The following is a 22495-nucleotide window of genomic DNA, read 5'->3' as shown; positions in this document are numbered from 1 at the left end:
AAACGCAATTTCGATTTCTTTGTATGTTTTTGACATGTGAAGAAATTGACAATAAAGCAGACTTTGACTTTGACTTTGTCAGACTCGCTGACAGCCGACTCTGGAACAAACCTCCCTTTAATATTAGGTCCTCCGCTGCTGCCGAGATCTTTAAGCCTCGTCTCAAAACACCTTTTGACTCTTTGGTGTATGATTTAGTTAAGGGACATTTAAATAGAAGTGTGTTGTCTGTGTGATGTTCATTGTGTCTATATTTGTATTGTCTTCCCTTGTTTTTATGACATAATATAACTTAGTACAGCACTTTCTTCAGCCTCGGTTGGTTTTAAATGTGTTCTATGAATGTCTTGACTACTTGACAGCATCTCTTTGCACTCCATGCATGTTCGGAGATATGAAAACCAACATTTTAATTTTTTTTTACTTCTACCAGGCGATTAATCAGTATATTGTAAGACCTGGATCCAAAAATGTCATCATGAAACGTGTTTCTTTGCCGTGGCTGTTGATGTCTTCACCCTTGTACTATATGTGTAACTGCTGTCTAGCTCTGTGTGGATTTCTCTTTTCATTTCTTCTTTTTGAGCGGAGTTGCTTGGAAAACGCAAATCAAAGTAAAGTATCGTATGGTTTATGGTTTTAGTATAAATACATATTTTTTTCAGGAATATTGCAGTGCAGAACACCTGCACATTAGTACATCATGGTGAAAAAACACAGTGTTCCCACTGCTGTCCCTTTAAATGAGGACAGAGTTCATATTAGGTCCGTAATTCGGAGCAAAGAGAGGTGACATTTTCAAGCTATTTAGCTGCCACATTCATACACACATAAATACAAACACAAACACACACACACACACACACAGACAAATCCTTTTAGTTTTTTGTCTTAATGAGTAGGAACAGAACAATTGATTTTGTCATTGCAAACAGCACGCTCCGCTGATTGAATCAAACAAAGTCATTTATAACTAATCCACATCTAACAGAAGAGAAAATTTAAAACACATATTGAAGAGTTCACTGGTGTCACACACAGTGAGGTATCACACCACTAGTGGGTCCTACTGGGTGATCCTAGTGCCTGCACTAATTTAGCTCTTTTTAGGGGTTCTGAAGCATCCGTAAACTGCTAAATGCTGACTTAACCTACTTACAATTGCTGTAGACTGTATGTCAGAGGTCATACGCCCTTTGGAGAAACGAGGGCTTAAGTGTCTTGGTCAGGTACACATTAGTGGATGTATCGCAGCAGGAATTGAACCCAAATCTCCCACACCAAAGGGCTGTGTTGTGTCCACTGTGCCAAAAACACCAACGGCATGTATCAACGAATATCACGGCATCATGAAACTAAACCCAGAACCTAGACACCTAGCTCATTCAGAAAAACATTCAGAGCCATTTTCAGAAATAGTGCAGGTCAGGAATTTTTCATAATCACATATATCTCAGATTTTCCAAGTTACTTCTTTTTCCACAGATAAATATCCTATTTCATATGTAATAGCACCTCTTAATGTAATGGCCCTGTGACTCAGCATTGAAGGAAGTTTTCTCAGAATAGTTGGTGTCTTTCTAGTTACATAAACTCCATAGTGATGTTAAAAACCACAGTTAGCACTGTGGAATAACACAAAAAAAAAATGTATAGGGTTCCAGGTACCCTTAAAGCAGGCATCCTAGAATCGAGGGGGGGTTATGTAAGTCCTCATAAATCTTTCACCGTGAGTTCTACGGTAACCCTTTACTTGAAGATACAGTATAACCATAAGAGTGACGTGACACTGTCATGACAGTAACCCTAACCATAACTTGTCATGACAAAACCGAATGAAACTTACTAAAAGAAGCGTTGTTAATAATGTTTATGACATGTTGATGTGAGTGTCATGACACATTTGTGGACATTCCTTCAAGTCAAGTGTAACCATTAAAACTTTGTCAAAATGCAATTCTATTGTCAGTCCAACAATCAGCCATTTTGTTTGACCTTCACTTTGAAGCCTGAGATGGTACTTACTTCTAGTCTGGAGTCTGTAGGAATGGTTTTGGAGCAGCAGGTGAGCCAGAACAATCCACAGCAGCCATCCAGTCAGCACGGCTGAAGACCAGGGGCTGGGTAACGGCAGCGTCTGCTGGACAACACCCAGGAACGCACACCCCACTGGGAGGGAGAGAGGACCAGTCAGTGTTTCAACATCAGGGGACGCACTATGCATTGCAATGACATGGCTTAATGCTACAATTGTTGTTTTCTTTAAAATATGAAAGATCTTGTACACTTATCATGGCACAGTGCATAAAAATAGGATGTCTGGTGATATTTTTAATTCAACTTATCATCAAATCCTACAACAGCAACAACAAATCCCATGTTTAAACCCAAACCAACAAAGAATGTCTACGACTAAAAAACTGTCTCCAAAACCTGGTATATAGGAAAATATGCCATCACGTTGTTGAATGTCGCTATCACGACATTACTTACGATATATAAAGTGTATTCTGTCTTTCTGCTAAAAAATCTTGTTGAATTTAAACAGAAAATCATTTCCAACATTCTTTTATTAAACATAAAAGGTACTATTAAAAATAGAATGACAGTACCCATATATTTTTTCAACTAACGCAAATATGTTTTTGCGATTTGTCGCAGCCTGTCGCTGTATTTATACTGTATACTGTATTTGTACTTTATGCATTTATTGCGCCAGTTGATGATGATAAAAAGCGATATTGTGCAGCCTTACTCAAAACATTTCAATGAGTCACACTGTTGCCGTGGGTAACATGTTCTTTCATTAACATGAACACGCACACACACATACTGTAGTTTGTTTTGACTCCATCCTGTGGGTACGCGATCTGGGCTGCCTGCACAAATTCGACATGCGCAATATCTTTGCGCATGTACAGATGATAATCATGTATGACAATGCCCAATCTGTTCCATTCATTTCACTGTGCTCTGGTGGAGGAAACTGAAGGTTTGCAGCAACAGAATGAAAGACTTCATTCCACATGTAAGCAAAATGGTGTATGTTCATGTAACATGTAACATCCTCCTCCTTTATCATTTAGGGTTGCAACCCCGTAACAACCTCGTAAGCTACATTTACAAACATCACAACATCCCCACACTCCATGTCACAAAAATAACTAGCTATGTTTCCATCCACACGTTTTTTATCCAAATTAAGTGATATTGAATAAAAACTGTCGTATGTTAGCGTTAAAATTCGATGGAATCTTATAAATATTGACTCAGAGGAAATACGTCCAGTCTCATTGGATTTTCTCTTGATCAATATACGGCTTGTTGAAACGTTATTTGACAAATAAATAATGAATTGCGATTAAGTTTCAGGTCAGTTTATGGTTGCAACCCGCCACAAAACAAAGAAGAAGAAGTTTTAGTTAATTTCCACCCAGTATTCCCTCTCTGTCTGCACGCATGGCAGATGTCAACAAAGACAGATGGAAGTGGACGGACGAGGGGACAAGAGACTTTCTGAATGTAATTTATCAGGAACTCCAAAAGGAAATGGCCAACAAAGGTAAGGACAAGCCGTGGGACGTCCTCAGGAGTAAAGGGAAGGTGCTCGAACAGCGAGACATGTCTCAAAAAAAGAGTTGTCTCGCAACGGTGCCGGGGGAAAATAAAAGCCAGGTTGCATCTGCATCGTCATAGCAATGTGTTGATAGTGTTGTTGTTTTCTTATTATATCTCAATATGTCGCTATCAGCTGGCACATAAGCACTATCATAACTTCTCCAAATTTGATCATGTGTTGGTAGACGGCGCGATCCATTTTGTCTAGAAAAACTTTGTTTGCAAAAGTTTGTTTGAATGTTGTGTGATTCAGTGCAAAAATGAATGAAAACACCTTTGAATGTCTAAAATCTATTTGATAAACCAATTCGATCCCAAAACAGCATGCGTGATTTAAATAGTGTAGGGAAACGTCGTTTTCTGCCACATTTGTATGCCCATGTTGGATCGTGCAGGGCACAGATTGCGTACCGACACATTCCACAGAGACCGTCCTGTGGCCACAAATACTTACACCACACCATGCAAATGGACTATTTCCTTGTGTTTGAGCACGGTGTGATCCGAAACTACAATGACCAGCTGTTTTAGGAAATTACAAAGCCATCAGAGTAGAGTTAGTTGAGTAGAGTAGTATGCGTGGAGGGATCATGTTCTGAATGCACATACTGTTTATTTTGTTAAATAATGTTTTTCCGGGATTTCCATGAACTGCTATAAAACGCAGACATACTGTAGGGGGCCATTACAAACAACTTGGTGGAACATATTCAGTACGATATCTGCTACACACCTTCAGATGTACCTCACTGGATGAAAGCCTGACTCACATCCTGTTGTCCACAGTTCATTCAAAATGCTTTCCGTAAATAGACCCTGAAAGATTAGACCTTCTCAAAAAAACATTGTAATTGCAGCTTGATGTACTGTCTAAGGCACGTGTCAAAAATCTGGCCCATGGCAGATTTGGATCCGGCCACAATATCAATTTGGGTTCACAATTAATTTTGGCCCATGAAGCTTTTGCTACTTTTCCCGACGTATTACTTTTTATGATATTTTTCTGGTGCTTTTTAGAAAAATTTTCTACCCTTTTTGGAGTTCTTTTCAACGTTTTTGGAGCTTTTTCCTATGATGGTTAAGGACCTTTTTAACCGACTAGGCTTTATGAGGCCCAAAAAGTGAAAAAGCTATATGACACATGCAATAATACAACGTATTTTACTTTTTCCTCTTAAATAAAGCATGTCAATAAACTATACATGTATGGCCCTTGATGTGATTCTCATTTTTCAGGCTGGCCCTTAGTGAAGTTGAGTTTGACACCCCTGGTGTAAGGTTTACGAGAACTGGCTAATGTGGGGGACTGAGGTCATATTTCGGCATCATATACTCCATGGATGTGTAACAGATCATGGCAAGCAAGTCTTGTCATGTCATCATCTACACTTTGAGCAGCAGCAGCAATCCCACGCTGTTACTCCAGAACAATATATTTTCTACTCTTCTTACCAGCGAGTATCTGGGCAGTGGTGCCCGTTACCAAGTGCACCCAGTTGAAGATCATCCTCCTGCAGATGGAAAGACATAAGACCTGCTGTGATTTCAACTAATGTGGATACCTTTCAACATCCCAACACAGGACTGAATAAGGAAAAAAATCCACTGATTTGAGACAGCAATAAACAAGTCATGGAATAACTAAAACCTGGTTTTAGGTCTTACCTGGGGGACTCCGGGGCTGGCCTGAGAAATGCCACAATTAGCTGGAGGATAGACAGAACCATGATGGTACAACCGATGTAAGGATGAGAGCCTGCATGCTACGAAGGCAGAGAAGACGAGAGAAACACAGAGGGACAGGAGCTGCTGTGATATACTGTGTCTTTAGATAGAAGCAGGAACATGAACAAAAACATTTTACGACTTGTACTATTGATGCACATTTAAAGTTGTGTTTTTCAAGTTAAAGTGTGAGCTCCAGGGACTGCAGCACAGTGTGATGACGTGTCCACCACCACTCACCCAAGTACATTTCAAGGATAATTTCCTGTGACATGCGTCTGCTTCCACTTTCTGCTGTTATTAAAGTAACACTAGAGAACTTTTCCCTCTTCGGTCCCGCTCAGGTTAGAAGTGGAATTGTACATTACATTATACAAGTTTGCCAGGTTGGGTAGTTCGAATGAGACTTCACAAAAGTGGCAATGGACAATTCCAAAAGTGCTCTAGTGTTGCTTTAAACTTGCTTAGGGGAAAAACGAGCTATGTCAAGTTTTGAAAGAAAGATTTGGACGGTGCAACAAGGCCGGCCTGCTTGATTCTTTCGGCGAATGACTGTAACGATTTTTGCAAAAGATACCTGTATGGTTACAGCATTTCTTCTCTAGCTCAATGTTTTTTAGACCAGGGACCCCTGAGCAGAAAGAGAGACTGAGCAGGGACCCCTCTTCTACATATATTGTATACAATTGAGTCAACATAAAACTGGTTCATTATTTATACATTATGTTTTAATGTTAATCCTACGTTTGGAAGGCACAGTGAATCCTTCAGCACAACTGTTTGACTATCAGAGGGGCTACTTTAAGATGTTTGGCGGTCCCCCTTTAGTAGCTCTGAGGAGCCCCTAGGGGTCCCCGATGCCCTGTTGAAGATCACTGGTTTAGACATTACAGCTGATAATCAAAATCCTTATGGAGAAAATCAATGGGATTTTTACTTCTGGAACCACACAGTTGTAGCCTGGTCCTACCAGCCGGACACATTTCATGAATACAGAGAGTCTGGCCACCCTCTATTGACAAGTGTTAACTTTCTTGAAGGCAGGTATTCTATTGAAGTTTAAAACTATTGGGTCTGCCTTAACCAATCGCCAACGGTTGGTCATGACACGTCATGCGCTGTAACCGCACGGAAACTAACTTGTGGATACTCTGTAGAGTTGCTCCCATCTTTCTCCGCCGCCTAAAACGCAAACTAGCGTACGGCCTCAACATCATCGTTCTCAGACATTCCCTCTGTTCGCTGATTGGACCGGTAGAGATTTGACCGGAGAAAACCCTTAAATATGCCGCAAACCCAGACGTAGTACAAAAGGAAAATGAAAATGGAGAGGACATATGTAGGAGGGCGGAGCCGGGCTGACACCGTTGTGGTCCATCGGTGACTGTGGGCCGGCCCCATGCTGCTCATGACTAAGCAGCCCTGCAGAAAAACCTGCAGCTATTCTGTTGTTTGTCCAGAAAGCTCAGCCTCTGGTGAGTCAGGATGAGCAAATGCTCGGTCGGATTCAAAACGTGTTGGTCACACCACGGAACAGAACTGCATGTGACTAACACGGCTGAGTCACACACACTCAGACGCAGTGGAGTAGTTCATGTAACTTTTTTATAGCAAGAGAGATATATGGTGTCAAAGGCTGAGAGGCATAAAGAAGGAGGTCATCAGATTCCTGTAAATAGCTCTTAAATCAGCCTCGAATTTTTAAAAAAATGCCATTTTGGACAACAGCTGGTTATAAATCACCTTTTCAAGGATTTTAGAAAAACATGGGGTTTTCAATTCCATTCAAATTTATTTATAGTGTCTAATTACGACAGAAGTTACCTGAGGACACTTAACAGATGGAGCAAGTCTAGACCACAATTTAGAAAGACCCAATAATTTCCCACAAGCAAGCACTTGGTGTGAAAGCAGCAAGGAAAAACTTCCCTTAAACAGGCAAAAACCTCGGACAGACCCTGGGGGGTTAGGGCCCGGGGACACTGATACAGATGTACAAAAATTGGGGAGATTGGTCTGCAATTAGGATAACTGATGATTGAAGGAATTCTGGTGTAAATGGTGCCAATAACTTAATAAGAGCTGAGTTAGAACAATGTCGAGAGAACAGGTGGATGTCTTCCTAGAAGAGATAATGTGATGTTCTGATGAACTGATGTAATTGAAGGAATTTAGAATTGCAACGTTTTCAGAGAACACTATTTACAGTTTTTATCTCTGATGTTAAGTACTTTGTCTCTAAGTTTAGGACATCCTCACATTTAGAGACAGACACTTCTAAAGAGTTAAACATGAATAGGTACTCTGGGGCTATGACAGTTTCAGTCAATAAGATTGGTAAGGGACTGAAAACTGTCCAGGAGTTTAACCCTTAAGGAGTGTCTTCTTCCCATCGACAATAAGCTTGTTGTCCTTCTGGGTCAAAATTTAAAATTAACTTTTTTCTGCTTTTTTCTGACATTTTTGTCCCTTTTTATCGATGCTTTAGGCACTTTTTTAATACATTTTTCACTTTTTTCCAAGCTTTTTAAAATTCATGGTCAATAAACCTAATTTATATGACATTAAATCACATTTTTGAGTAAAAAATATTAAATGTTTTGACTATTTGTTACAATGAGAAGATGTTGAGTATCACAGACTGTCAAAGTTTAGTCAGGATACAGTTTTTTTTTTAATGTTGTATGGGTTCCATACATACATCAATAACATTTTTGGGCATTTAGGTTGAAAAAAAAACATATTTATGTTATCAAAAACTTGGAAAACACGTTAAATTTGACTTAAGGACAACGCAAGTGTGAAAACATGGGAGTGGAGAAGAGCAAGGCAGACAGTAGGAGATTGTGGAAAATCAAGGGAAAATGATTGCCCTGTGGTGAGATAGCTGAAAGATCTTCTATCACAGGGTTGAAGATAGAGAGCCCTAAGGAGAGAACTAAGTCTAGGGTCTGACCTTAAAAATGGGTTAGAACCATAGGAGAAAGTATTCAGATCCTTTATTTTAAGTGATCCCGGAAGGCTTGTATCATGTGGATGCACAGACAGGGTTGTTACTTATAATTCATCATGGGGGCAACAAAATACTCTGTTACAAGTAAAAGTCCTGAGTTGAGTCCTGCATCAGGAAAATAGCTAATGTACTTAAAGTATTAAAAGCAAAAGTTCTCAATGCAGAAAAATCCTCCCATTATAAAAAGTCTAAAGGATCCAAACAGTTTAATGGTCTAATCATCTCAACTTGGACTTGTAGGATTACATAATGTTGGGTAGTTTAATTCATATTGAAATATCCGATTTTACAAATGACATGTGTTAGGGTTAGTTGCAAAAGTCTTAATTTGTAAAGTAACTTGTAACTTAAGCTGTCAGTAGAATGTAGTGGAGTAAAAAGTACAATATTTCTCTCGGAGATGAGAATTAGAAAGTGGCATGAAAAGAAAAGACTCAAGGAAAGTACAAGTACCTTAAATGTTTAAGTACGTATACTTGAGGAAATGTACTCAGTTACATTCCACCATTTACTGATCATTGGAGACCAGAGGATTCAGAGGAAGAAAAAAAAATCACGGGTCATAGCTACAGGGCAACAGCAAATGTTGATGTTTAAATCCCTAAGAAGGACAATATTGTTGTATTTCGGAGTAACTGGGAGAGGAGAGCAGATAATCCACTGATACAATCAAAACTGGCCTCAGAGGGTCTGTCTACTGTAGAAGACTGGTGGGATGCTATTTTTCAAAAAGATAAACATTCAGAGGATGAAAAAGGGTCTATAGAGATGCTGGGGGACTTGAGGACATGTTTGTGGATTATTGCAACCCAACACCTTGTGCAGAGAGATGAATTAGCACGTTCATGCATTTCTGTCACATCTACAGCAGTCGGATTCACTGTGTTCACTCAGAAGGAATCACTGCACATGGGGGGGCACTTGTAATGACATGTTGAACATGTTTAGAGGCTACAAACACTTTAAAAACTTGCCCTGTTTAAGCCCCTTGGGTGCTTTGCTAGCAGGAGGACAACACGGTTTAGGCAGCACAATTGGTTTGGTTTTTCTCTCTATGGACCTGGATCCAATGGACCTCACGACTGAAAGATTGACAGCACTCTTGCCTAATGGACTGGGTGTCAAGATGACATTTATATGTGTTTAATACCCTTATTTCAGTTTTACTTCCAAGTGTGTCATGCCTTAAAGCTATAGTGCATAGTTTTTGTCTCCCCCATGAGGAATTTTAAGAAATGATAACAAAACTATTGCCGTGTCCACATGATACAAGCCTTCTGTGACTGTGCACTGCACTTCTACTAGTTTATACTAGTACGACAAACAATGAATTCAGCAGTAGACACGTCTACTGTGTACGAACACATGGTAACTTTACATGTTAAAAAAGTCTTTACAGATGGCTGGTATATAAACACACACACACACACACACACACTGAGGTCCTCAAACACACCATTACATGATGACACAATGAACTGTTGTGGAGTTTTGAGTGTGAGACTGATGCAGAGACACACAGCAGAAGATTCTGAGGTTCCAAGAGCCAGTTAGACAGATGGAGGGACAGGTGGACCATCATGGAGGGGGTACATACACGCACAAACACACACACACACACACAAACACAGACACACACACACAGACATCCACACACACACAGAGAGAGAGAGACTTACCTCGCTCCATCCCATCCTGTATATGAAAGGGAGGGTAAAGGCCACTGCCGTTAGGACCACAGCCAACACCGCCATGGTTCGATGGAGCTACAGAGCACAGGAGAGAGGGAGAGAGAGGAGGACCAATCAAATACTTGATGAAGTCTGGATCTCTATTGTCAGGGATTTCTTTCACCCGCCCGAGCCCGTGATATTTTCTTTTAAGCTGAAAACAGGATTATGTGTGTAAAAATGTGTGTGTAAACGAAGTCACCAAGATGAAAGGCTGACAAAATTATCTTTGAGACATAGGCCTCAGGCCTTGGTGATTCTTAGTAGTAGAAACAACATCTATCTAGGCCTATCTAAATCTAGCTAAAAATAGGTGACCTGGGGCCATCCACTTCCTGTTGTTGAATTTTCAAAATACAACCAAAATTGTGTATCCTGCTAGTAGCTATTACAGCCAGTACACCAGACCACCTTTGGGGACGTGTGTGATACCACAAAATAAAAACTCTCTAGCTCCCATAAGGTTAAGCCTAGAGGTCTGAAACTATAAACATGCGTTATCGATAAGATGTAGAAGGTAAATGTGGTGGTTTGCATAATGTGGCTTAAAGCATGTCCTAAGTATTGGTTTTCAAATAGGACTTATTTTAGGCAAGGTTTTTGAGCTTTGTTGTAACTGATGAGTAGGTTGAGTTTTGCTTGAAAGCACATCTCCAGAACTGGATGATGTATGCTTTCAAATGAAACCTCTGCGTTCTGGTTCTGCAGTTCTCCTCTTATAAGCTTTTGTATTTGGGTATAGCAAGTAGGTTAAAATCTAACAAAAAGAGCTAGATATTAACAGGTTAAAAGGCTGCAGAATACAGAATATGACGTCTATCTTGCTAAACATGTTCTGGGGAGGGCTCTTACAAACCCCATGAAGATTGTCCAACCCACATTTTCAATGCTCCCCACACAATATGTAGAGCAGGCTCAGCTTTGTCTTGAAACAGCTGCTAATTATGCCGTTATGGTTTTAGATTCCCGGGGGACTTCCTTTGACACACTGAGCTCCTCTCTCCTCTTTCTTTCCATCTGTGTGTATCCATGTCCCAGAAATGCTTGTTACCAACTTAGCTCTGGGGAGCTTATTCCCCATAGTCCTTGTGTTTTCTTGCCTTGCAGATTTCCTTTGATTAGGGTGGCACCTAAATCATGGTTGCAGTCGCAGCCCTGGTCCTGCTCAGCGCCCTGCTACGCCCAACTACGTCCTGCCATGCCCTGAACTCTAATTTTGAAACTATTTTTTAGTCACAGTTCTATCATCTTTATTGTTACTATAATTGCCACTGTTAATCATACCAACTGCTATAATATTTATGAATCATATTTTTCTTTATCTGTATATCTGTGTCTCTGTGTCTCACCCGTCACCAGCAGATGCCCACCCACGAAGAGCCTTGGTCTGTCCCAGGTTTTTCCCTAAAAGGAAGTTTTTCCTCGCCACTGTCACACTAAATGCTTGCTCTTAGGGAAATTGTTGAAATTTTTTGGGCTTTGTAAATCATAGAGATTACTCCATCTGTAAAGTGTCTTGAGATAATACTTGTTATGATTTGGTACCATAAATACAATTGCATTGACTTAACTAATATTGGAGCTCTCACCTGAAACCACAGCTTTTGTCCCAGCAGAGTCGTATCAGGCCAGCAGTCTTTGTAGTGGCGAGCAATGATGATGGCTGTGCTCACCGTCCACATCCAGACAGTCAGCATTAACACACCTGAGAGGACAAACCATATTAAGTGATTTATTAGATACATAGGGACATTTTAGATTGGATTAATAGTGTTAATGAATGTGTGCCCCAAATGTATGGAGATGCGGTCTGTTTGGTCATATGCAGCATTTAAAGGGCCAAAAATGATATGTTTGTCCTTAAAGAACCCCTATTAACCTTTTGTGGATTTTTCCAATCTTTTATTGTGCTATATAGTTGTTTGTTTGTTTGTAATAGATGCATAAAGTATAAAAAAGACATTTCCCTCCAAATGGAGCTTTCTCTCCCACAGACATGTGCACAGCACTTTTTTTTTTTGAAAACGCCTCGTCCACATTCCTGTTTGAAATTCATCAATTAGTCACTGATAGAGAATGCCAGCCAAGTTTATCATCTGTGCTGCCCATTGGTGCTGCCTTAATAAGCACAGCCCACCCAGTGGGTTGTTTCAATATGGTTGACCAATCACAAAAGTGGGCCAGCTGACCAATCAGAGCAGACTGGGCTTTTCGGGAAGGCGGGCCGAGAGCTCAGACAGTGTTTGCTCTGAAAGCTCTGATACAACAAAACTTCTCAAATACAAAAACACACCCACATCAATCACACACTTCAAATTACTTTTCACATACATGTATGGAAATAAGTAATTATAAATTGTTCAGGATGTGAAATGCAATAAATAAGGCCCTATTTTTGCTTTGACACAGCTGTAGCCATTACAGGGTTACATTTTCATGGACGTATTTGATACATAGGGTTGTGGGGGATGTCCTCTGCAGGCCAATCAGTTGTCAAGATAAGTTGTTTATACAGGAACCACGTATAAGTCCTAACCTGGAAGTTCTGGAGTTATTGCAGCTGATTTAGGATCAGTCGGCTGCAGGGCTGTCCTAGACTGGCATCCATTCTCTGTAAGTATTTGTTCATGTCTTACAAAGAATTATAATTTTTTGGACAACTTCTATCCCTCCCTCAAGGTGATCACTTCACCAATAGAAGTAGTTTAATCTAAGTAAGGCGCTGTAAGATGAACAGTCGTACGAACAGAACTACAGATTCCGAGCAGCAGTTGTTGGTCTTATTTAGCCGCTACAGAGCTCCGGGACGCCGGCTACCAGCAGCAGTTGTTTAACCGCCAAAAGGGGACTGAGAGTTGGCTGCAGGCACCGCCAGATGATGCTCCTTTCAGGGGGCGTGGTTGTGTAGTTTAGCCAGAAAAAGAGTGCCTCATGCAGCGAGGACAGTTAAGTTTAGGCACTAAAACAACTCGTTAAGTTAAGGAGAAAGATCGTGGTCGAAACAATCCCGAGGACAAAACGAGCGTTGATGAGTGGGTGAAAGTATTTATTTTTCGTCGCAAATTGACCTCCGCTCTCCGGCTTGAGAGTTCTGCGTTTTGTGTTGAACACCATGTTGTGATATTACCTTTTGAGATTAGGTTATATTAAATATTAAAATTCATAAATAAGTGTTTTTGGCATGGCTGGCCAAGTGGCACTATATCCATGATAAGGAAAAGGGGATTTAATTCTGGCACATTTGTTTATGTCCATCCCTCGTTTTTTTTACAAATCGCACCCTGGATATATATATATATATATATATATATATATATATATATATATATATATATATATATATATATTTCCCGGTACCGATAACAATACCTGAACGGTGAAAATGGTATTGGAACATCTCTACTTTAAAGAAAAAAGCATGAGCCCGGAGGCTTGCTCCAACCTAAGTCAAATTCCTCGTATGTTTTTCATGCCTGGCAAATAACGCTGAATAAAGCTGATTCTGATTCTAAAACAATAACTTATTTTTAAATTAAGAAAATAGACTCAGAGGGGGCAGCCCTGGTCTACAGGGCCATGAAACTATTGCCTTGGTGAAACAGTCTCTCTTGCTAGTAAAACAGGGATTTTACCATTAATCTCATTTCTCTGAATGAAACAACATCAGTTAGCTGATTTAAATGTAGTATGGTTGAACCTGGAGGCGACCACAGGGGCTTCCATGCAGTCTGAAGCTCTGAACTCCGACCAGCATGAATAAAGTATTTGTAACATGGGCACAGTTAAGTGTCTGTGTTTGTCTTTCAGGGAGCAGTCATGTGGGGACACGGATAGATTGCGACTGGAAGGACTGAAAGTTTCCCAACACATTTGGAAATTAGTCAACAGGTGAAAGTAATCATGGCTGTCCTTTGCTTTGGAACAAAACCAATTCAATGATATGTAACAAAACATCTTTTTAAACATCTTCATCAGACCATTAGTTCCTAAGACAGTCTCTGTAAATGTTACAGACATTTGTTTTAATCCCTATATTTTACTTAAATAAAAAATATTTTATATTATATAATATTATATTAAATGTCATTTTAGTTACTTTAGTTGGTAGATCTTTTTCCAAAGCACTGTGTGTCACCAGTATGGCTGCACAAGTTAACAATCTGGGATAAGGACTAAAATGCTCTGGCTTGTTTGTATTGCTTGGAACCAATCACAATTGTCCTGGGCGGGGCTTAGCCCAGGACCCAGTGACAGCGCCCTTTCAATATAGATAGCCGAGATACAGGAAGGGGAGGAACTTTACGCTTGAAGAATACAGACTGTTGTTTTGTTGATTTGGTCACTGTGGAATTGTGAGATCTAATGAACGTCAGAGTCAAGCCTTTCAGTCTTTAAATTAATGGATATAATCATCATTAATGACCTATCATTCTGTGACTCTGTGCAATTCGGGGGTGAAGTTGCAACAATGTTGCATTTTTCATTTGGTCGGTTTGTTTTTTAATCTGCACTTCAGTCAAACGCACCAAACACTGGAAATGCATGTCACGCAGTTGAGACGGTCTCACAATTAATGAACAGAATATCCAAAACTTCTGCTCTCAGAAATATAGGAGCAACACCAAATTTATAAGGTCTTAGGTTTTTTGGTTCTACTTTAGTGTTTCTGATATTTTAGAAGAAGGCAAACAATATGAGCAGCTGACAGAAAGCAAGTGATGGAGAGAGAGAGCGATGATCATGTCACACAGACGGCCAATGATGTTTGGTCATATTGGGTTATGGATCTGAAAGTTATCATCCCTTAAATCATATATGAGTCTGTAAATTGTGTGCAAGGCTTAAATTGCAGGTTAGTAAATCCTCTGTTTTTGGTCCTCTTCCTGTATTTGGGTCAGATCGCGTTCTCATCTGAAGTGGACTGAACTCTAGTTCACTTGGAAGAGATCACAGACCCCCGTTTCAAGCAAAACAGAGTGGGTTTGTTTGACCCACACCAGAGTTGGGATGAGCTTTCACACCAGCCCAAACCAACTGGAGTACCAGACCAAAACAAAGCAGGTGTGAAAGCAACCTAAGTGGCGTTAATATAAAGAGCCAATACTAGATTTTACCGGTATATCAGCAAACTTTTGTCAACCAACCGTGGAACTTGAGCAGCAGGTGGGAGCGGGAACCAACCAGATCCTCCGGATAACCAGTGATCGCCTTCTGATTGGTGGAGATCAGAGGTTGCCGATTGTGTTTGTGGATTACACCTGCGGAGGACAAAGTTTGGACAGCTCTCAATCATATTTGCACTAAACTTTATTTTGCACAGACACAAAACATTAACACAGGAGCATTCATGTTGAACTCAGTGTAAAATTGTTTTCCATCAATTGTTGAAGAGGAAGGAATGTAAGTTAATGTCAGATGTGACTCAAACAAGTATTCTCACTGACTGTCATTACTAGTAACACTGGATACGACCTGAGGTGTGACTAACCAATTTGCTTTAAACACAGGTCTCACACTGCTCAGCAGATGACTGTAATTGTGATGATAATACCATGTCATAATACAATAAGGAAAAATTCATTGAATGTAATTGGCATTTAATCATTTAACACTCACCCCCCCAAGAGACAGTATGTATTACAAATCAGCACTTCAGCAATTTATTGTGTTTCCTTAAAGTTAGGGGGCTCACAAGAAACAGATTAAAACCAGTAATAACCAAAATGGAAGCAGAGACTGAGAAATCCTGACTGTTAGGCTAGGTTTATTGTCCTCGTGGTGTTATGGGCGCAAGGTCCGCAAGCCGTAAAATGACGTCACCACGGCGCTGGTCGTGCAGTACATCTCTGAACTTTTGTAACTACGTGCCCATGACGCGTGCTGCACTTTCAGTTCAACATGGACGGCTAGGAGAGCAGGTCACGTTAATGATTAAAGAACATCATTGTAATGTTTGGTGGTACGTCAGTGTTTATCTTGGATGTGTTTACTGCTGTTGCCAGGCAACCTGCATTCCTTTACTCACGGTCTCTTCTTCTATAATACTTCTTGCACATTCACAGATTAGTTTGTTTGTATGCCCTCTGACGTTTGGGAGAAAACTGCAACAAACAATGCATTGAGCATAAATGTCTCTGTGCAAGCTCGTTGGAGAAAAAGTACTTTTCAAAGTAAAAGTACATCCCAAAAAAGTCACTAACTGGAATGTGAGTAATTGATTTCCACATCTGCTTTTTGGAACCAAATGCTTTCTTTAAATTACAAAAGCGCCCTAGTCAACCATTCCTTATCAAAAGAGAAGCCAAGTGTGATGATGGACTTACACAACCATCATGAAAAATACAAGTCACTGCTGACTTACCCTGGTGAGATATACCATGTGTAAGAAACAGGAAGTAGGTCTGGTTTAAGTTAAACCGTCTCTCCCCCTGAGGGACGAGGATGTTTCTTTGAAAATGACATTGGATGACCCCATCAGCCAACCTCCATGCCCGACCCCACAGGTCCTCCTGGAGACACAGAGGTCAACATGTCCAATTGACTAACTGTCTGTTAAAACAAAGACCCGCTGTTACTGTATGCTGATGATCAGTGTGTGTTTGAGAGTATACCTCTGTAATCAGCTCAGGGGGTGTTCGGCCTGAGACATAAGCCGCACTGATGGTAACTCTGCCTCCATCATTCACACACAGATAGACGTCATCATTCCCCTACAGTGGCAGAAACATTTACATACATCTGGTTACAGCTCTTTTCAATTCCCAAAAATCTTTGGGTTTTTAACTGATATTTATAACTGACAAGATTTACAATAAATACCTAGATTCTTTTAGGTTCAAAGTTCATTTTTGACCTTTGAAAACTCTTCAACAAGGTCCACTTCATGAAGGTTTTCCATAGCTTTCCACCACATCTCATAGCATTTATCCGCAGATCATGTGGTTGTTAAAGTCATTGAATCTAAAGATTTCTGCCTTTAGGGGGCACTAATGTGCAACGTCGTTTTAGTGATGGAAACCAGAACATTTTTTGATGAAACTCACCATCCATTTGTCTAGAGACAAGGCAAAGGACAGGTAACCCTCAGCAGGCCCACTGAGTTCAAACATCACACCCGGTCTTTCTTGATCAGTCGCAAATGACAGGAACAAACAGTGGGGATCTGACTCTGGGTGGCAGCCAACTGGGTCTCTGAGACAAGATTTACTGTGGCCACACCCCGCTGAGCTAAACTGAAGAGGAAAAAGACAACAATCCACACATGAAGCTGACAATATTATTCTAAATGATCTAGGTATTCTGGATAGTCTACAACCCTGCCCTTAAACAGTTTTCTTTGAAACATCTTTCTACTGCAGAAATAAAATGTCAACTGTTGACAGTATCTGTGTTGTATCTAAAGTATAAGGACATGTCCTGAAAGAACATAATGATGCTATCGGATTTTAATTAAAATCTTTGTGTGCAGAATTTATTTACGTTGTTGTAGTGGAAAAGAAGATTTTTTTTCAATGGGGGTGAACTGATCCTTTTAAATCCTATTATTATATTTAAGTTATGTGTAATTACGACCCCTTGTACATCACTACTATTAATCCAAGAAAGTGAGCCCTTTGTAATTGAAAAACTACTTCATGTATGTGGTACACAGTAAAGGAGCTAAGTGTCCATTACCACCGCCAAGGAGGTTATGTTGTTTTTGTTTGTTTGTCTGGCCCATTTTGATTGAACGGAGTTTCATAGGTCAAGCAGAAAGCAACTACATTTTGGAACAGATTGGAATCACAGTGCGGTTACATAAATAATTTTATAAACATTGCGAGACAGGGCATGGCCTTGGCAGATATTTGTACACTCAGGCTAAATTAACATTGCAACATTTTGGTTTAAAAACACATATCTTTTGCTTCGTTTACACCCCTCATTCCCCCTGCTCAGAGACCTTTCTCTGCCACCAACGTTTCTCCGCCTGATTGGGTCTTATCGGTCATGACGTCTCATTCTCTGAGACTAAAGCTACTAACTGTACTATGGCAACTACCAGCAGCCGCCAGAGTACACATGCTGCCTCCTGCTTACGCCCAGTATACCATAATGTTGATGAGATATTTTGGTTTGGTCCTGTTAGTTTAAAGGGAAATTAGCAGTTCTTTTTTGGCTTAAAACTCCGCTTAAACCCCAAACGTAGGAATGTTAATGAAGCCTCAGAGTGCCATTCTAGTTCATGTTGATGTCAGACACTGACCGGTGTGGACAGAGCGGTGGGGCTGGCGGTTTGACCAGAAACAGCAGTTGATGGAACAGCAGTTGCTCCTCTAAGGGACGCCACAGGACCTGCAATCTTCACCCAGTAGACCTTATACTTATACACCACTGTCACACTGCAACAACAAATCAAACGCACCTTGAAATAGTAAAATATACAACTGAGTAAAATGCTTTAGGCCAGATAAACTATAGTCAAATAACAACATGACAAAAAGCCTTGTGCTTACTCCATCATCACAAGTCTGTGTTACTCGCGGTGTTTGGACCCTTATACAGAGCTTGACAATGACCGCCCCCCACACTTTTTGATACCGGAAGTTATATCCCCATTCAATATCTTCGTTGATGTTTTCAAAAATGCTTATACTCAGAGTGTTAAGCCTGGAACCAAGCCAATCAGCTACAAGATGAATCATGACCAATAAAACACTTAATTCAGCGCAAGGCTAAAAGGTTAAGGTACAAGACTGTGTACAGAAACAATCATAGACTTCAGTCAAGGACGTAGGTGTTGTTTCAACATTGGACACACACACACACACACAATATCCTGGGGGTCGTACCTCATAACATTTTGAGCGTCAAAAACTAAATTTTCTGCATTCTGGTAAATATTTATGGAACAATTTATGATTTTTCTGCAGCATTCATGGGGCAAATGTCTTTATTTATGTAAAGGAAATTATAATTCCCCTGTGTTGTTCAAAAATGTCTGCATATTGAAAACATCACACGTGTTTTGGGATGTTCTTTTTAAAGGAATCATGCACTGGACATCTCAACCTTGTTAAAACCAGATGCTCCAAAGTTTCAATCTACATAAATCACATCTTTACGTACATGTTTTGAGCCCCTTGAATGGTTATGCTGTAACAGTTTACCTTATTTGGGTAGTGGGTTGTTGTTCCAATTTTTTAATGGTGGACAAATCAACCTTTTCAAAATATTGAGGGGAACATATCCCCTGCATCCCCCCACGAAATGTACAGCTATAACTTCAGTGGAAGAAGCTTGATAGCCGTTCCCATGGATTCAAAGGTGTGGTAGATACCCATGGTAACATCAAATTCCGCCTATCACAATTGCTGTTGATTGTGGGTAGTGTAGTACTTCTCTGTGACATTGTAAATTAAACATGTTTTTCTTAAAACAAGATTGAGTACGTAGGGATTTGTGGCTTTTACAGGAGCAGAACCCTTCATTTAACAACCTCAGAGCTTGTATTAAGTCTACCTTTTATGGTTTGGCCATTATGACTAATGATGAATGAATGAGAAAACCAATGGGATTTTTAACTTCTGGAACCACATTGTTCAGCTCACAGAGTCACAGATTGAGTCTTCCAATACAATGACTATGTCAGGGTCTGTATTTAAGTGCAATCATAGGCTTAAACATGGAATTAACTGAAGTGAAATGCATACTCACAGAAACTGGACTCTTTGTGGAGGGTTATTTGGAGCTACCCACACAGCTTGAATGTGAGTCTTTCTCGAGCTTCTTGTGTGGCTCACCCCAGATCCCTTCAAATGACACGGATCAACAGCCTCAAACACACAAAGAACTACCTCATTCAAGGGTGTAATTTGACTAGTGACTGTCTCGACATCTGCCTACTAGTATTCAGCAACTACTGAATTGACCCTTGCAATAATTTTGATAAAAAATGTGTGAATATTACCACTGTTGTCCTTCAGTATCTAGTCCAATGTATTTGCTTCAAAAGGAGCAGAACAGGAGTGCCCCCGGAACATCCACCAAATTTGTGTTGGCATTCTAAACTCTGGTGGATTTCTGAGGACTATGGTTCACTGCTCCTCAGATCTCTGCAGGGTAAATCCAGACAGCTAGCTAGACTATCTGTCTAACCTGAGTTTTCTGTTGCAAAACTAAAACAACTTTTGAATGTACACATGTTCCACCAAAACAAGTTCTTTCCGGAGGCTATTTTGCAGAGGTGTGCCTCAAGATGATTGGTATTGGTTTAATGGAAAGAAGCTAAATCTGGATGTACTACTGCTACTCACGCCCTTTTGTAGCATTTTGGGTAAAGAACATATTTGTTGATATCCACACCATTTAATTTCTTTCACAGTGCTCATTTGCAACAGGTAGCCTATAAGTTTGGGAAGGAGCGTTTAGGGCATACAGTGTGAAAAGATGGTTAACTAACTTTAAAGCTATTCTATTTGATCAAAAAATGTGTGTTTGGTTGGTGAAACTCCTGAATACCTGATTGAGGCCACATTGGAGCAGCTGGGAATCATCGGGGTTAGTCAGGACAAAGAAACCCACCGCTGGGGAGTCCAAGTTCCCAGCATCCCGAGCTTCTATCAGGAACCCCTTGAAGAATGGGATGTTGGAGGAGGCAACTTGTAAAGACACTGCGGATGGAAAATGGGAGGACAGACAGCCATCAGCTAACATTAGAGACTATGTGTGGACTGTAAGACTAAAGATTAACAGCCTACCTGTTACGTTGTCACTTGGACTGAATGTGGATGTGTCCACAGTGATGCTGTATGGAGGAGGGGGTGGGCTGGGATCGTAACCATGCTGAGGCACCATGTCTGCACAGGCAACTCTCACCTTTCCATTACTGTACGCTGTAACTAGGACAGTCCCTGCACTCAGCACTGTCAACAGAAAGTGTGAACGCCACATTGCCGATGCCTAAAGCAAGAGGAAAGAGGAAACAGGCACATATGGAATCAGTGATGATACACTCCTGTTCCCTACATGTCTTCTCTCTGTCCTCACCAGAAAACAACATCAAACAGCCTTTTTGGGGATTGTGAATTATGTTGTGATTGTTTCATTGAGTATTATTTACTTGTTTAGTGCTTTGTGTTTATGTATGTTTGTGCATCTTGTATCTTGGCATCATTGAAAGTGATGCGATATGCTTTCCGAGAAGCTTAAATAAAGGCTATGAACTTTGAGATGCCCCGTTTGGTGTCATTAAAGTGTTTTTGCTGTCTACATTGTGGAGGTGTGTTCTAACTTCCTGTTTGCAAGTTACTAATTAAAGTAACTCAGCTCACCTAGGTCTGGTCTGCTGAGGCTTCTTAAGCTGCAGTATCCTATCTCTCCTTTCTCCCAGCTGTCCCCACAGACACACCAAGGTCTGGTTACAGTAGGTTGTCTTAGGTTTTCCTTTTGCTAAGTTTACACTTTACAACACCAACACACACTCATCTGTTTTGTTCACTCCCCCCTTACACCGCTGACTCCACTGAATTCTACATCTCATTCTGTATAGAGTTAATTTGGTCTAATATGGGTTTGATAAAAATAGTTTATGACCACCTGAGCCAGGTGATGCCAACAAGAAAATGGGGAAAGTACCTGAACTCTCTGGAGGGCTCATGAGAAGCTTAGTGCTAGGGAGGGACCTGCATGATGCGCGGATGCTGTTGTCATTCATACATACGGTATGTTTATTACTTGATTTATGGTTTATTGTCTATTTCGGTACTACTTTGTTAAATAGTCTGGAATATTGTAGTTAGTATGTGATGATTGATTTTTGTATGGGTGGGTGGTGATGATGAAGGTAAGGGTGATGCGTTTATATTGCAGGTTGTATGTGTTGAATGTTAAATTGTGTAATAAAATAAAAAGAAGCTTCATGAACCATAAGTTGTATTTGTTGATCACACTAGATGGTGCTATTGGTTTGAAGAAAAAGCCGTGGCAATTCAGCGTGCCTTCAACCCTTTGTGGAACAGAGAGAACCATTTAGTGAGCTCAGAAAACAAAAGAAATGCTTCACGAAACTTCATTTGGGCATCACATTTGATTTGGACTGCCACTGGTTACATGCATTTCCAAACTCCGCACCAAGATCATTTTATCATTTTTAGTCTGGAATTCAACTGTCATGGAAACCCCAAAACACAATTACAAAATCAATAAAATCATCCATCTGTATGACTGGTAGTGGGTCACACAGTGGAACACAGAGGACAGCTCAGCAGCAGATGTTTTTTTATATATGGAGTCGTGCTCCTTAAAGAAGGATGAGACCAGAGTGTTGGTCCATACAGTTGTGGTGTTAGTCATATGTACAGTTGTGGTCAAAAGTGTACATACACTTGTAGAAAATCACAATGTTATGGCTGTCTTGAGTCTTCAATAA

The 22495-nt window shown here is 40.4% G+C and overlaps 1 protein-coding gene across 3 annotated transcripts in view; it reads right to left on the bottom strand.

Moving 5' to 3' along the window:
- The window catches only part of frrs1b (ferric-chelate reductase 1b), a 25270-nt gene that overhangs the window by 885 nt on the left and 1890 nt on the right, over positions 1–22495 (bottom strand). Inside the window, exons 1-14 of one of the 3 annotated variants that reach the window (XM_034862502.1) lie at positions 21992–22016; positions 20826–21027; positions 20587–20738; positions 19783–19877; positions 18332–18467; positions 17130–17318; positions 16698–16796; positions 16448–16595; positions 15231–15344; positions 11676–11791; positions 10036–10122; positions 5284–5381; positions 5071–5129; positions 2026–2169 (exon numbers count right to left, since the gene is read on the bottom strand). In XM_034862502.1, coding sequence (XP_034718393.1) covers positions 2026–2169; positions 5071–5129; positions 5284–5381; positions 10036–10122; positions 11676–11791; positions 15231–15344; positions 16448–16595; positions 16698–16796; positions 17130–17318; positions 18332–18467; positions 19783–19877; positions 20587–20738; positions 20826–21027; positions 21992–21994 — 1642 coding nt within the window. In that variant the 5' untranslated portion in view covers positions 21995–22016. Of the gene's footprint in view, positions 1–2025; positions 2170–5070; positions 5130–5283; positions 5382–10035; positions 10123–11675; positions 11792–15230; positions 15345–16447; positions 16596–16697; positions 16797–17129; positions 17319–18331; positions 18468–19782; positions 19878–20586; positions 20739–20825; positions 21028–21702; positions 21763–21991; positions 22017–22495 lie in introns of those variants that run through there. The other 2 variants (XM_034862505.1, XM_034862504.1) reach the window with 2 other exon arrangements.

Source organism: Etheostoma cragini, chromosome 22 (genome assembly GCF_013103735.1).
Source record: "Etheostoma cragini isolate CJK2018 chromosome 22, CSU_Ecrag_1.0, whole genome shotgun sequence".
NCBI lineage: Eukaryota > Metazoa > Chordata > Actinopteri > Perciformes > Percidae > Etheostoma > Etheostoma cragini.
Note: the sequence above shows the minus strand (reverse complement) of the source record. Positions and strands in the feature narration are given on the sequence as shown.